This window comes from Mustela nivalis (genome assembly GCF_964662115.1).
Source record: "Mustela nivalis genome assembly, chromosome: 14".
Classification (NCBI taxonomy): Eukaryota; Metazoa; Chordata; class Mammalia; order Carnivora; family Mustelidae; genus Mustela; species Mustela nivalis.
In genome coordinates this window covers 76,032,774-76,047,153 of record NC_139033.1, presented here as the reverse complement: position 1 = coordinate 76,047,153, position 14,380 = coordinate 76,032,774, and the positions used below count along the sequence as shown (strand labels likewise).

Sequence of the window (14,380 nt, the reverse complement as noted above, 5' to 3'; positions counted from 1 at the left end):
AATTTCATTAAAAAAAAAAAAAAAAAAAAGTCCGCTTGGTTCTGGCTCCTTCCCTAAGTGGGTCAGGGTAAATTTAGACAAGATCTTGAGTGTCTCTGAGAATTCAATTCAATTTGAACTTAACCTTTGAGGACACAGTGTTCTCAGGGGGAAGATGTTCCTGCTTTGTTATTTTGGGGTTTTGCTTTAACCAGTTTGGCCTGGAAATGACCTCTTTCACTGAGGTGTAGCCAACAAGGCAACAAGTGATTGGAGAGATCCCCTTGCGGCTGAGAGAAGGGTGGCTTTTCATACCCAGAAACCCTCTCTGCTTTCTCAGGGCATCAAAATCGCCAGCACAAGTGACCCTACACCCTGCAGCCTGAGAATCCATAGGGATAAATCCCATCTTAGCCAAGCTGCAGCTGCTCCAGAATTCCTGGAGAGCCCAAAATGAAGAATTGGGCTTCATTCTGGTTGAATGGGGACTGGGAAAACTCTTGAAACTCTCTTCATGCCCGATAGCAGTGAGAAGTCAATTGTTCCTATCTAAGTAAAGCAGCGAGGGGATAATAGAGTTGAGAGGAGGTGGGCTAAACAGCTCTGTCTCCCCCTCCCACGCCTGCCCCAGCCAGCCCTGGTGCTGCCCCCACCAATGTCACAGCTTTGCTCACACAGCAGGTGTGAGGTTGGAGGGCATCTGCGGCAGGGCTCTGGCCCCTCCCCTCCCCATGATAAACACATATTTTAAGTAAACAAAGTAAACCTGTGGGTCATCTCTAAGGGTGCTGGGGGCCCCATCTAATTCTGTGGTTCTATACTTTTCCTTCAAAGGATCACATTCTGTGATATAGGAGTAAATGCCTTGGGCAATTTCCCTGCCTTCTCTGGAATCTATGAAGCAAATATAAATGTGTCCCGAGTGCCCAAGTTCATCCTTCTATGCAAGGAGTGATGTGAGGGTTTAACAGGCCATGATCCCTTTGGAAAGTGTACCATATTAATATAAGAAACAGTTTTGAGTAACCATTACGGTTTGTGATCACACCGAGAAAAGGATTCTGGTTAAATAGGTCAACTGAGGCTATGTTACAATCTTGAAAACAGATGACGTCAACGAGATTTAAGACATGACTTAGTCTCAAGCTCCAGGGCAGAAGCAGGTGAGCTGAGTTGGGCCCAGGTCCACTGGACCACCTAAATGTGCTCCATAGTGGGGTCCTTTCAACATGGTGGCCTGGCCCCATTTGGTTAGCCCGGGTGGGCTGGGGAATGGGGTGTGCTTGAGGCAGCTGCAAGTACTGCAAGTATCTGTACAGTAAAGCCTTGGGATGATCCAGGCTTTGATAATCATCACCATGTTACCTTAAGGCAACCAACGACTTTTCTGATCCTCACTTCCTTTAGCTATGAGGTTAGGACATCATTTACAGAATAAACGAGAGAATGAAATGAGACGATACTCACTTGTGTTTCTTGAGCAGTTTTTGCCGGACACAGTGCTCACCCACTGTTTCAGTCCTCACAACCACCTTAGGCAGCAGCTGTGGTTATTTCCATTTTACAGAACGGGAAATCTGAACTCCACGGAAAGTAAGGACCATGCCCGCAGCCACACACTGTGGGAGAGTCAGGATTTGTGCCCACATCAGACTGAATCGACCCGAAGCTCTTAAATTTGGTTAAGACTATGGCAGCCCAACTGTGTGCTGTAAAACAGAATTAATTCTGATGGGGATTCATTCTTTGAAATTTTCTTTTTAAATTTTTATTTTTTTAAATTTTTTTTCAGTCTTTAAAAATTTCTGACACCCAGGTCTCACGAGAGCAAGTCTATCAATAAGTCTGGGAGAGACAGGCTTTATTTTATTTATTTATTTTTAGGCCCCGGGTGATGCCAGTGTGCAATGACATTTGGGAACCACGAGGTTAAGAAATTCTCTTCTGATGGTTCTCGAATTCCGGCTGCACAGAACTACCAGGGAGACATCTAAAATATATGGATGGCCACACCCACAGAAGTCTGACTTATGCAGTTGGGGGAAGGGGCTTAAGTTACTCTGGGTGATTCTCAAACACAGCTCAGTAGAGATGGCTGTGCTAAGTTAACAGAGAAAGCAGCCCCAGAAAATGGTTGCGATCTCAGTTACTTAACACATCAGATAAGGTTAGGGCTTGGCCAAGATGCTCTTAAGGTCTCTTCTAACCTGTACTTGTAATTCCCTGGACAATCATTACTCAACTTCGTCTCAGCTGGCTAGCTCAAGGGCAGAGCTCAAACTATACTTCTCCAACAGCGAGTGAAGGTAGGAAGAAGCAAAGGAGCAGGAAGGAGCATGGCTGGGATATTTGGCACATCTGGTTCTGTTTCATACAGGTAGTCAATTAGTTCTGTATTAAGCACAGTTCTGCCTTCATCTACCCTCTTGGCTAAAAGAACTGGAAATTTCTTTTATTCTGAATTCAATGAATTAAGAAAATGAATTAAGAAAAATAACCATTTGCTTAACTTTAAATTCTCTTATGTCTTTGTTAGCATTTCCTTACGATGTGAAAACTTGATCTCCTGCTTAGATTTCTTTGTATTATTCATACACACATTTACAATTTTGGAGGACTATTATTGGAGTCAGGATGGGCGAAGGCATGCTGCTTTAATAAGCAATTCCCAAATCTCAGTGGCTTAACATAACAAAGACTTCTTTGCCCCTCATGCTACATATTTAAAGTGGGCTTGTATATTACAGTCCTTCAGGGGCCCAGCTGGATGGACACCTGCTACCATAACTGTCAAGGCACAAGGTAGGTGGTGTGCTTACTGGCTCTTAAAATTTTAAGCAGGAAGTGACACCTGTTGCTTTTTATTCACAATTCATTGGCAGACAGCCACACCCAACTTCCAAGGGGGTGGGAGAAGCCATTTTATTATGTGCTCGGGAGTACATGGAATATTCATGAAGAACTCTCAAGACTAACACAAGCACATGCACATCTAGCTCCCTTTTTATTAGCACTACCTTGAGAACACTGGTACTGCCCAGAGTCTAACTCGCATGTCCACAGGCATGAACCCATGATAAAAAAAGTAGATGAGATTGCTGGCTTCATGAGGAATGCCACGACTGAGAGTCTTCTAGTGGACAAGAGTAAAAGTGACTCCTTCTCCAAAATGCCATAGAGGATGGTGTACTCAGGAAGGAGTGACTGGCATTCCTGCTAGGGCAGTCCTTATTCTGGGAAGACTATGTCGGGATGGATGGCAGCATCCTGAAGGTCGGGATGGATGAACAGCTTTTCTCCATCTGGTTTTCTTTCCATTTAGCATGGCGTCACATAGATGCAGTTGGGGGAAAGGGCTTAGATAAACCTACCAGTTCAATATACAATAGTCTTTGAAAATAATTGTGAAACTATCTTGTAAAATCTGAAAGGAACATTACATGCATAACTTTGATAGTACCTCTTAAAGTTTTTCTCATGCTCTTTCTTCCTTCACTATTTCCACCTGGTGAAACCTCCCACATTCTTGAAGACTCTTACCAAACAGTCAGCCTGCCGTCCTCCTAGACCATCACCCCAGGCAGAACTAATCCCTTTTATGTGCTCATTCTACATTTACATATAGTATTATGACTTATTATATTGTACGATAATGTGGCATTTATAGAATTATTTCATTTAACAAAACATAGCACCAGCCACTATTCTAGTTGTTTAAGAAGCATTATCAGCATAGCTTACCTATTATGTGATTACTACTATTCTTATTTTTCATAGGAGGAAATAGGCTCAGAGGGCATAGGTAACTTTCCCAAGGGTGTCTGGTTAGAGAGCAATGCAGCAGAATTTGAACCAAAGAAATTGGACGCCCTTGCCCTGGTCATGAGCCTCTTGGGGGCAGAGAGGTAACATTTATGTTTACATTTCCACAGGCCAGCCCAGTCTCTGTCGCTAAGACTGATTTTTAAACGAATGAGCACAGTATTCAAATCTGTTGATGGGCTCTAACTTATTAGCCTATTTTCAAATTTCTCTGTATAATTTGTGCTGTCATAAAACCTGTTATACAAATTACCTTGATGTCATTGGGGTTATTTGGGGGTAAATTCCCCTAGGTGAAATGATTCAGAAAGTATAAACAGTTTTACAGATAATTGCTTAATCATGCCCCAGAAATTTGGGATTTAGAATTTACAATTCCACAAGCTGTTTTTAGGTGTGCCTATTTCATCAGAGTATCTTCAGGACTTTGTTTTTATTTTAATCGGTTAGAAGTGAATTTGGGGGGGGGGGCAATGCAGGCCGTGGGTTGACGAATGATGAATTGCTCCAGGATCACCATGGGAATGATGAACTTTGGAGTCCTGGAGACCTGCCGAAGTTTATTAGCTCACTGGGAAGTTACAGAAGCTTCTATCATTGGAATGGAGTGGGTTTGTTCAATCTAACGGATGGAATTTGGCTTACGAAGAACAACGGCTGGCTTGCTTTGTGTTCCCATCCCGTTCTTTGAGATTAGGTTGCTCAGGCCCTATCAGTACCTCCCCAGCCTCCCCAACCACCCCGGTGCCTGGAGTCTTAGTCGCCCCCTACAGAGACAAGCCACTTCTATTAAGTTACCCACGGAAGGATGAATAGCGCACAAGTGCCAACTTCCTTGGGAAGGATCAGACCTTAAAAACAAAACAAAACAAAACGCAACCAGACGGGAAAGGAATACAAACCATGCTGTGTGCTTTTTCTGGCCCTGAAAGGATGGGAGCGAAGAGGGAAGACCGGTTCTTCAGGGTGCGAGGCCGTGGGCAGGACAGCCGGCCCGGGCCGGGGCCTCAGAGGCCGAAGAATAAATAAGGGCTTCCTTCACTTTTTATCCGAACCACGGCGGCAGATTCTGGAGTTTGGAGTCGGGGCCTGCGGAATCCTCAGCAGCGGCTGCTGATGGCTGGTTCTTGACGAGCAGCACGTGGCGATCCTGCTGGCGACACGGCTAATAATAACAGGAGCGGAAAAGCGGTCCGAGTCGCCATCGTGGCGCATGCGCACTCCTCCTCCCAGCCTTACACCTGCGAGTCTCTCTGCCGGCCCACAGTTCCACGGCTGCTCCTTGCTCAGGCCTCTGCTCAAACGGTAGCTCCCCAGGAAAGCCTTTCAGGACCTCTCCACCGCACTCCCACCTGTGTGCCCGGGGTTCTCACCACTACAACGGAAGCTCTGCAAAAGCAGGAGCTCGAGTTTTCTGTTCATGTTTGGTGTTCGCACCTCCCTAGCAGAGTATCTTGCACACAATAAACCTGGATCCTTAACACGCCTGGGAAGTAGACATTATTGTTGCTGTTTTTCAAATGAATCTTCAAGAGATGGCCCAAGGTCGCACTCCTGGAAGTGTTCAAACCAAAATTCAAATCCAGATTTTTCCACTCGAGGTGCCACACTGATTCTAGTGACCCAGGGTGTATTAAAGACCGGGTGTCATCAGATCCATTCAAACAGCCAGCTCGCTCATGACTCAGCCTGATTTCTTGCTATACCGGTTTCCAGGGCACACTGCATTCAAAGAAAGATGTGCAAAGGACTAAATGCAAACCAAAGACAAGCAACCTGAGCAGAAGACATACTGGGGACCTCATGAAAACAACTATGCCTAAAAGTTAGACTACGAAGTGCCTCAGTGCTGTAAGTTCACTGATAATGTCTTAATTATTCATGAATTGCCTCCTTTTTGGCAACTGGGGAATGCAGAAGGTTGATTAAAATAACCAAAGCATGTCCTTTTGGTTTAAAAATAGACACATTACCATCAACTGATGAATAAACAAACAACATGTAAGGGCATCCATACAATGCAATAGCGTCCAACTCTAAAAGGAATGTGGGGCGCCTGGGTGGCTCAGTGGGTTAAGCCTCTGCCTTCAACTCAGGTCATGGTCTCAGGGTCCTGGGATGGAGCCCTGAATCCAGCTTTCTGCTCAGCGGGGAGCCTGCTTTCCCCTCTCTCTCTGCCTGCCTGTCTCCTTGTGATCTTTCTCTCCATCAAATAAATAAGATTTTATTTATTCTCTCCATCAAATAAATAAATAAATCTTTAAAAAAATAAAATAAAAAAAAAAACCCGAAGCTCTGACGCATGCGTGCTACAGTATGGCTGAGCCTCGAAAAGGCTATGCTAAGTGAAAGAAGCCAGACAAAAAGGGCCGCATATTGTGTGATTCCATTTATGTGAAATATCCTGAATAGGCAAATCCACAGAGACTGAAAACAGATTCATGGGTGCCAAGGACTGGGGTGACCGACTGCCAAATGCCTACTTGCGACCCTGGGAGTGGTGGGGTAGGGTAGGAGGTGGGGGAGGGGCGCTGGGGAAGAGGGGTAGGCCAGAACAACGTTCTGGGTTTAGACAATGTGGATTGCTGCACAACATTGTGAATGCTCTAAAGGCCACTGAATTGTACACTCTAAAGTGGTTAAAATGGTAAATTTTATGTTATGTGTATTTTATAATTTAAAAAGACCAGTGAGTTAGAAAATAGAAAATAATAGTTGTACTTCTCAGTTACTTTTTGAACGAAAGAAATATGCTTAATTCTGGCAAGTTTAATTTTAAAAGAGGATGAGGAGCACCTGGGTGGCTCAGTCAGTTAAGTGTCTGCCTTCAGCTCAGGTCATGATCCCAGAGTCCTGGGATGGGGACCCTGCCTGGGGCTCCCTGCTCAGTAGGAAGTTTGCTTCTCCCTCTCCCCCTACTTGTGCTCTCTCCCTCAAATAAATGAATAAAATCTTTAAAATAAAAAGAGAGAGAATGAAACACAAATGTACTAAATAAAAATTAGAATCATGGAGTGTACAGATAATGAAAAAGAAAAAAGCCCAGGTTGAGTAGAGTTTGATGAGATCTGTCTCTGGGCTGCTGGTGCTGGTCCTGACCCAGTGGGCAGGGCACGCCCCGTGTGTGAGGGGTGCTAGCTGGGCTCCAGAAATTTTCTTCTGCCTCTTTCTTCAGAACATAAAAGCAAGTGGCACATTGAGGACAGCTCCTGAAGACATTAACACACACTCCCTGCAGGCCAGGCCCTGGTGCACCTGCTCCCCTTCAGAGCCCAGAATAATCCACTTAGCTGCCTCAGGCGTTCATTTGGGCAGGAGTCTAGAACATGATTCCATCTGACTTACAGTCTTGCTTTTGCAGGTGTTGGAGTAGTTCCACAACAAAGAGACTCAAGAATATCTATGCCCAACTATTAGAAAATTGGATGGAGGGGCACCTGGGTGGCTCAGGTCATGATCCCAGAGTCCTGGGATCGGGTCCCTCATTGGGCTCTCTGCTTGGTGGGGAGCCTGCTTTCCCCCACCCCACCGCCTACCTCTCTACTTGCAATCTCTGTGTGTCAAATAAATAAACAAAATCTTAAAAAGAAAATAAAGAAAGAAAATTGGATGGTTGGAGACGTTCCAAATCTGCTTTCAAGGTACTGGCACTGTGTCAGGTGGTTCTGCTCACCCCAGGGTCTGCTTCCAGTCCCGTGAGCCTGTCACTGCTCCCGTCTGATGTACTTACTGCCACCACCTCACACTCTGCTCCTCCTGGTCTCCCAACCCCACGACCCCTCCCTGTCTCCACACTGCAATCCATTCTTCCTCGAGGTCCAACTCAAGCCCTAGTGTCCTTGGGATTTATACCACAGCATTTCTACATTTTGCTTTAGTGCTTGGGAATCTTATCTCCTCCAACCAGACCGTACCTTCTCTCTCTGATGACCAGACCTCTCCTTGTTAACTCTGGGGTGCCCTGCCGTCTCACACCGCCTTCACTGCCTGCCAGACACCTTCGCCTCTATTCTGCCAGCCCCCTAGTTGTCCTCTGCTGGGCAAATGTGTCAGCAGTTGGCTCAGGGAGCGATGTGTGAGTTACAGGAAACCCGTGAGATTTAGGACTCCTGGGGCTTTGGCTAGTGCCACCCATAAGAGATCTTTTTTCTCTAGGAGTTGAGCAACAAAGAGGAGTTGCTGGGGGCCACTGTAGCCGACTCTTGAGACCAGGGTCCTGAGGGCACTGTTGGAGGCCCAGCCCTGTGATGGCACTTCTGGCACTTTTCCAGCTATGAGTGCCAATGACTCCCCTTCTTCCTGCCAGCCGGCTGCTTCCAACTGGAGAAACACTAATGCACCTTCCAGCATTTACTATGGGCACAGAAGTAGTTTGTTGACTTGTTAGGAGGAGTATTTTTTGCATTAAAAGTTGTTACTGTGGTAAAATATACATTAGCATTCACCATTTTAGTCATTTTAAGGGTAGAGTTCAGTGGCATGAAGTACAGTCTGCTTCCACCATCTGTTTCTAGAACTTGCCCATCCTGAACGGAAACTGTACTCATTCAACACTTACTTCCTGTTCTTTCCTCTTCCCTTGTAACCCAGTCACCATTATTCTCCTTTTTGTATCTATAAATTTGATTACTCTAGGTACTTCATAGAATTGGAACCATACACTGTTATTTTTGTGACAGGCCCATTTCACTTAACATGACGTCCTCAAGACTCGTGCATGTGATAGGCAGCACGTACGTGCCGGAATCTCCCGGCTTTCTAAGGCTGAACAGCATATTAGCACATGGACAGACCACAGCTCGTTTATTCTCTCGCTGATGGACGGATTGCTTCCGCCGGCTGGCTCGTGGGTCACGCTGCCGTGAACATCAGTGGGCTGAGAGCTGTTCAAGTCCCAGCTTTCAATTCTTCTGGGCCTACGACCACAGCTGCTGGAGCACAGATGATTCGGTTTCCCTTCAGGGCCGGTCATGCTGTTCTCCACAGCGGCTGCCCCAGGAGTGCCCCAGAGTTCCAGTATCTCCATGTCCTCACCAATAGTTGGCATTTTCCATTTTAGAGGGGGAAAATATTTAAAGGTGGAATATTTAAAAGTGGGAACGCTGGGAACAGAGTTTATTCTGTCAACGAGTCTAGAGAAGGACATTCGGCCTGAAGCAGTTCTTACGCTCTGTTTGGCAGCGTCACCTCTTCATAAACCCCTACTCTGTCACCCACTAACAGCCCGGAGACATCAGGGATGGAGGCACCCTCCTGGTGACTGGCCACTCCCGCTTTCCCAAAGAGAGGAGAAGGAGAGAGGCCGGGCACATTTGGACTTTGGATATGAGTTTCCTCATACCTCCACGCCTGCCATGTTTTCAGTCAGAATGAAGTTGCCTTTTCATCTACCCCAGGATACTCTTCCAGAGAACAGGGAAGCTGCGGTGCACCACATGCTCACAGTGTGCCCCAGTGAGGTGTGTCAGGACCTCCCCCCTCCCTCATTCCCCTGGCTATGGAAAACTGTCACTTGAGCCCTTAGGAGAAGGTGCAGGGCATGTGAAACACGAGGTCCCGGCACAGGCCGCCATCTTGTAAAGGCTTTATTTCTACTTCATCATTGTCTCATACAGACTCTGAGGCACCATCCTTTGATTCAGTGTGGTACCCTCCTGACTTTTTGTAGTGCTTTTCCTTAAACAAGAAAACTTTGAGTAAACACTGCATATTGCCAGTTCATCGTTAACAATAATTTAAAAATGCCATTGCTGTTGTATCTCAGTGCAGGAGGACAACGATAAAAGTACAGTATGAGGGATTCACAACGTATTACGGTGGGACAGGTGACTCACACTTAGGCGATGGCGAGACCACAGCAGCAGTATGTACAGGCACCCCAGCGCTTCGAACCCAAAGACGTGCAAGTTGAGTAGAGTACGTGGATTATACAGCAAATTTGGTAAGCCCAGCTGAGGACTCTGTACCTTTTCAAGAATGCGGACATGTATCCCCTCACATAGAGAGGATATCGGTCTTGTCGACTGGCTTCATGGCTTTTTCACTACAAAAAGTTCACTGAATCAGACAGTCTGAAGCATTTCAAAAATTCTTAAAAACCCAAGACACTGACAAAATAAAATTAACTTAACACACCCCAATTCAACGTGGAAATTAACCAAACCAAAGTGTAACAGTGCAAATTTAACAGAGAGGCAGCCAGTATTGAGAGCAAGGGTGTTCAGAATCTCTTAAAATGTACATCTTTAAAACTTTTATTGTTTAAATTTATTTATATCTTATCTAGCTTTTTTCTTGTTTAATATACTGTGTGTAAAAAAGATGGAGACAAAAATAGTTTTCTGAGCTATGAAAAAAATTAAGTTATTACAGGCACGTTTACGGTTTCGTTCTGGAAACATCTCAGGTTCACAGGTTGGACATTCAGCAGCTGTGTGTTTTTTTAAAAACATTCTTTGACCTTGGGAAAGCTAGATCTCTCCTTGTGGGCAGAGCTTGGTTGATGACGACAGTGTGGTTATGCAAATTACAGGGAATTATTCCCTGATAATCCATGCAAACTTTGCACTCGTCACAGGTGTGTCTTCTCCCCTGGTGGCTCCTCGTCGCCGAGCTCCTCCAATGAGGCTGGGTCTCCGGGTGACTGAGCCGGTGAGGCAGTGGGGGAATGTGAGGCCCAACGGGACGGAGGGCGACGGTTTGCTGGTCTCTCGGGCCTGGAGAAGCAGGGTTCTAGGGATGGAGCTAGTGCGGAACAAGGTAGTTCCTTCAAAGCCGAGAAAGAGAAAGACAGGATTACTCACACTGATAGGTCCCCTGGATTGGGGTGGTGGTGGGGGGGCGTGGGGTGTGACTCTCCTCAAACACACTTCTCAACAGACTCAAGTTCAATGCAATGGGTCAGGGGCAACTTCAGAATGTTAATTCATATTTTGCTCCAGGAGAATAACTTAAAGTGTTAAGTGAAAAATTCAGCACAGATGATCAGTGACATAGTAATGAGAAGATAGCAACGTATGATCAAAACATGGCAATGCAATGAGATGGGTTTTTACATGGCGTCTTCCAGATTGGGTTGGAGCCTATGGAGGTGGGAGAGCCACCCGTCACCTGGTCACATCCTAACCCAGTTGATCCCATCCTTTTGGTCTTCCTGAATGATCTACTAGCCACAGTGACCTGGCCCTAACAGGCCAGCCTCCCTACGCTTTGGTCTGTTGGGAAGCCCACGAAGAGACCCATGATTTATCCAGCTGCATTAGCAACAACAGTCACCTTAAAACGAACTCTGCTACTGCTTATTCTAAGTTGACTGGCAGTGGGTTAAACAAACTCCCACGGCATGGGAAAAAAAAGGCTGCAGGCAGAAATTTTAACTTCGTTCTGATATTCTTTAATGATTCTTCCTTACTGCAGCATTTTAAAAAGGGGAAATCAGAGTGTGCTGGCGCTTGTCACAGGGATCCTACGCCCTCGAACAGATCGTGCACAACACACTCAACCAGAGGGCCAATGACCTGTCGGACTTCTCAGGGGCCCGCGCTCCTTTCCTGGTGTTAACGAGTGTAGAGCTACTTAGTCTGCAGGACAGGAAGCAAGGATACCCACACTTGGGAGCATGCCGGTGCCCAGAAAAGAGTGGTGGGGGCGTGAGGAAACGGTGGGTTCCCTGGGGGCGGGGGGGCAGAACCTGCCCCCGCCCCAAGTGACACTCAAACGAGAAAAAGCTGAGATGGTAAGCCACTGTGATGAAGAACAACAGAGAACACAGGCGCTCAGAGCCTGTCAGAAGGGCGGCGGAAGACCGACAGAGATGGGACAAGCAAGCGCAAAGGCCAGGATGAGGACAGTTTGGTCTGCGGAGCAGGGAGTGACAGCAGAGAAGAGACAGTGAGCTATGTCGATGAGCAATGGGAGGAGGAGGGAGGGCGGAAGGCGGAGCACGGCCTGGTCCTTCTGGAAGAGTGATGGAGTGAGGTGGTTCCCGCCTCCCCCATGGGCCCAGTGGAAAATGGCTTTAACACTGGAGACGACTCTTAAACATCTCCTGCCTCATTGTGACTCTGCGTCCTAGCAGAGGATGGGGAAGCCTGGATTAGCAAAGCACTCAGCCGATGGGAACCATGACAACCAGGAAGACCTCGCCCACGAAGCCCAGCCTGAAATAGCTGAGATGCAAATTGAGGGGGTTCAAAGTGGGGGAGATGTCCTCCCCTCACCTCAGCCCGCGGGTGCACATGCGCCGGGGTTGCGTGGCTTGGGAAACCTGCCACGGCTTTGTCTTTTTCTGTCTCTGCTCCTGGTATTAAGATTTGCATGTTGTGTTCTGTTTGTATTTTGTGTGTGTTGTGTAGTGTACGTGTGGGATCGTGTTGGGTATGAGGGCTGCGTTGTATGTGCCGTGTCTGAGGGCATGTGGCGTGTGTGCACTTTGTGTCATCTTGTGTGGGCTGTATGTGCTGTGTAGGAGTGTGTGATGTGTGTTACATGTGTGGCAGGTATGTTGAAAATGGGGATGGCTGCTACCATAGGTTTTTTTCCCCTGACCCCACAACAGCCCTTTTCCACCTGGCTGATGCTGGACCAGAATGGGCTTTTTGATTAGACCGTGTGAACCCCTAATAGGAAGAAGTGGGGGACCATGGGTTTAAGCATGAACTTTCTCTTTAGTAGTATACCAGTATAGACAAGCAAATGATCTTGTCCTTCCCTGAGAGGCTATTGCAACGGGCTGTGTGGCCATTTTATCTTGGGAGCACCTCCTTCATCATTGAGAGCCAAGTGCATTTTTGTATTTAGCATTCCGAGTTAAGACCTGTGGGTGAGGTGGGTGGGTGACCAATTCTTGATCAAAGGTTAAGTTGGGATTTTTTTCCCATGCCTCCATTCAGGCTCAGATGACAATCGTGAGGCTATTTTTTTGGACCAAGGGATGGCTTTGTTGTTGATTCATCCAACAAATATTTAGTGAGCGCTTACTAGGTCACCTATGGTGATCATCTGGAAGGACAAGATACATTTGGATTTATTCCTTCTGGTGAAGTTGTTGAAAGAGAGAAAAGCCTCATCGCATTATGGTCACAGCTCATTATAGCATCTGGTGGCGTGTATGTGCCTTAGAACACCAGCGAGCAGGTACAGGCCGACTGGGAAAACGCTGGGCTCACAGACCCCCCATAGGCCAGGCCTCTGTGCCCGACACAGTCCCCTCTCCGGCCAATATCCCTTTGCCCTCTGGAAAGCAGAGAGCGGAAACGTTAGCAGGATTTCTTCACAGTGAGCACTCGCTACTCTGGGGAGCAACTGGGGATGTCTACGCCTGCCGACTGGCTCCTGAAGATGGACTCCAGGCCAGGGCAGGCTGGCAGCGGGCTCTCCGGACAGGGCAGATCCACCTGGCATGATTCGGCCTCATTTCTGAGTGTCAGATACCAACCCCAAATTACACAGAGGACCTTTCCAGACGGTGTGCAAAGAAGGTAGAAAGCACTTACGGCGTGAGGCAGGCAGGGCTAGAGTCCCCAGGGGGCAGTTAGTAAGACAGTTTGGTTCTGGACAGAACAGACAGAGAAAGAAAAGAAAAGCAAGTAGGTTGGAAAGTAGTTTTTAAAAAAGAAGAACAGTAAAGGTTTAAAGTCAATAAGTCTGGTGGCAGCTCCAGGGACAGCTATCAGGAGAGACGTGAGGCCCGCAGAAGTGGGCAGGTGCACGCGCAGGTACACAGGCCTCTCTCTGCCGGGGTCCCGGTGGTCCAGCGCACAGAGGGACCCTCACGACAGAACAGCAACAGACCTCTCCCTCCCGCTTTCTGTTCCTCCCTGATTCGCCCTTTGGCGTTTCACGTTTCAGAAACCCTTTGGCGCGCATAGGGATAGAAGCCACATGACTGCTGTATTTGAAACAGAGGATTAAATGCAATGATCATGTGGCCACTGCTCTCACTGAGAAGTTCCCTTCACACTGTGCACTAGACACGGGAAGAAAGAATAGCACTCCATTTCCAGATTGTTCTCTTCTTTCACACCACAACTCTCCTCTTAGCTTCTCTGCAGGGTAGAGCTGGTACTACAGCTTCAAGAGAAAAAGAGGATAAATAGAACCATGGGGGCCGGAGGAGGGAGAAAAGACAAGGGAAATTTCCCGTTGTGCCCCACCCCCACCAGGGAGGTCCCCTGATCAGGCATCCAAGGGCGTGGACAGGGAAAGGCCCACAGCCGGGGCACTTGGGGCAGGCTGGATAATCAGCATTAGTCCTGGTGATTCCGGAATGAAAACCCAGAACTACTTACTCCATAATTTATGGAGTGGTGGGAAAGTTTCCAATGGGCCTAATACAGGAAGTCAGTTTAGACAAGGAGGAACTCCAGTGGAATCGAGAGCCAGCAAAATTCCAACAGAAAAGGAAAAGAGAGCCCACAACATCTAATCTCTGCCACTGGGCGCTCTGCGCAGGTTCTGAATCTCCGAGCTTGGCCAATCATCTTTTTGGTAGCAAGCACACCCAGTGAGAAGAAAATCTATAGCAGACATTTCACAGAGGCCCTGACTGGTAGGCGGACAGGCCTAGTTCAGTCCTGAT

General features: G+C 47.2%; 1 protein-coding gene across 8 annotated transcripts in view; it reads right to left on the bottom strand.

Annotated features, from left to right (window-relative positions):
- Positions 1–9,370: 9,370 nt before the first annotated feature.
- MTCL1 (microtubule crosslinking factor 1) overlaps positions 9,371–14,380 on the bottom strand; it is a 122,749-nt gene continuing 117,739 nt past the window's right edge. For 5 of the 8 annotated variants that reach the window (XM_082697305.1, XM_082697306.1, XM_082697309.1 and 2 more), the window contains one exon: positions 9,371–10,567. In XM_082697305.1, the coding sequence (XP_082553431.1) occupies positions 10,373–10,567 (195 nt within the window). In that variant the 3' untranslated portion in view covers positions 9,371–10,372. Of the gene's footprint in view, positions 10,568–13,295; positions 13,353–14,380 lie in introns of all 8 variants that reach the window. The other 3 variants (XM_082697307.1, XM_082697312.1, XM_082697311.1) reach the window with 1 other exon arrangement.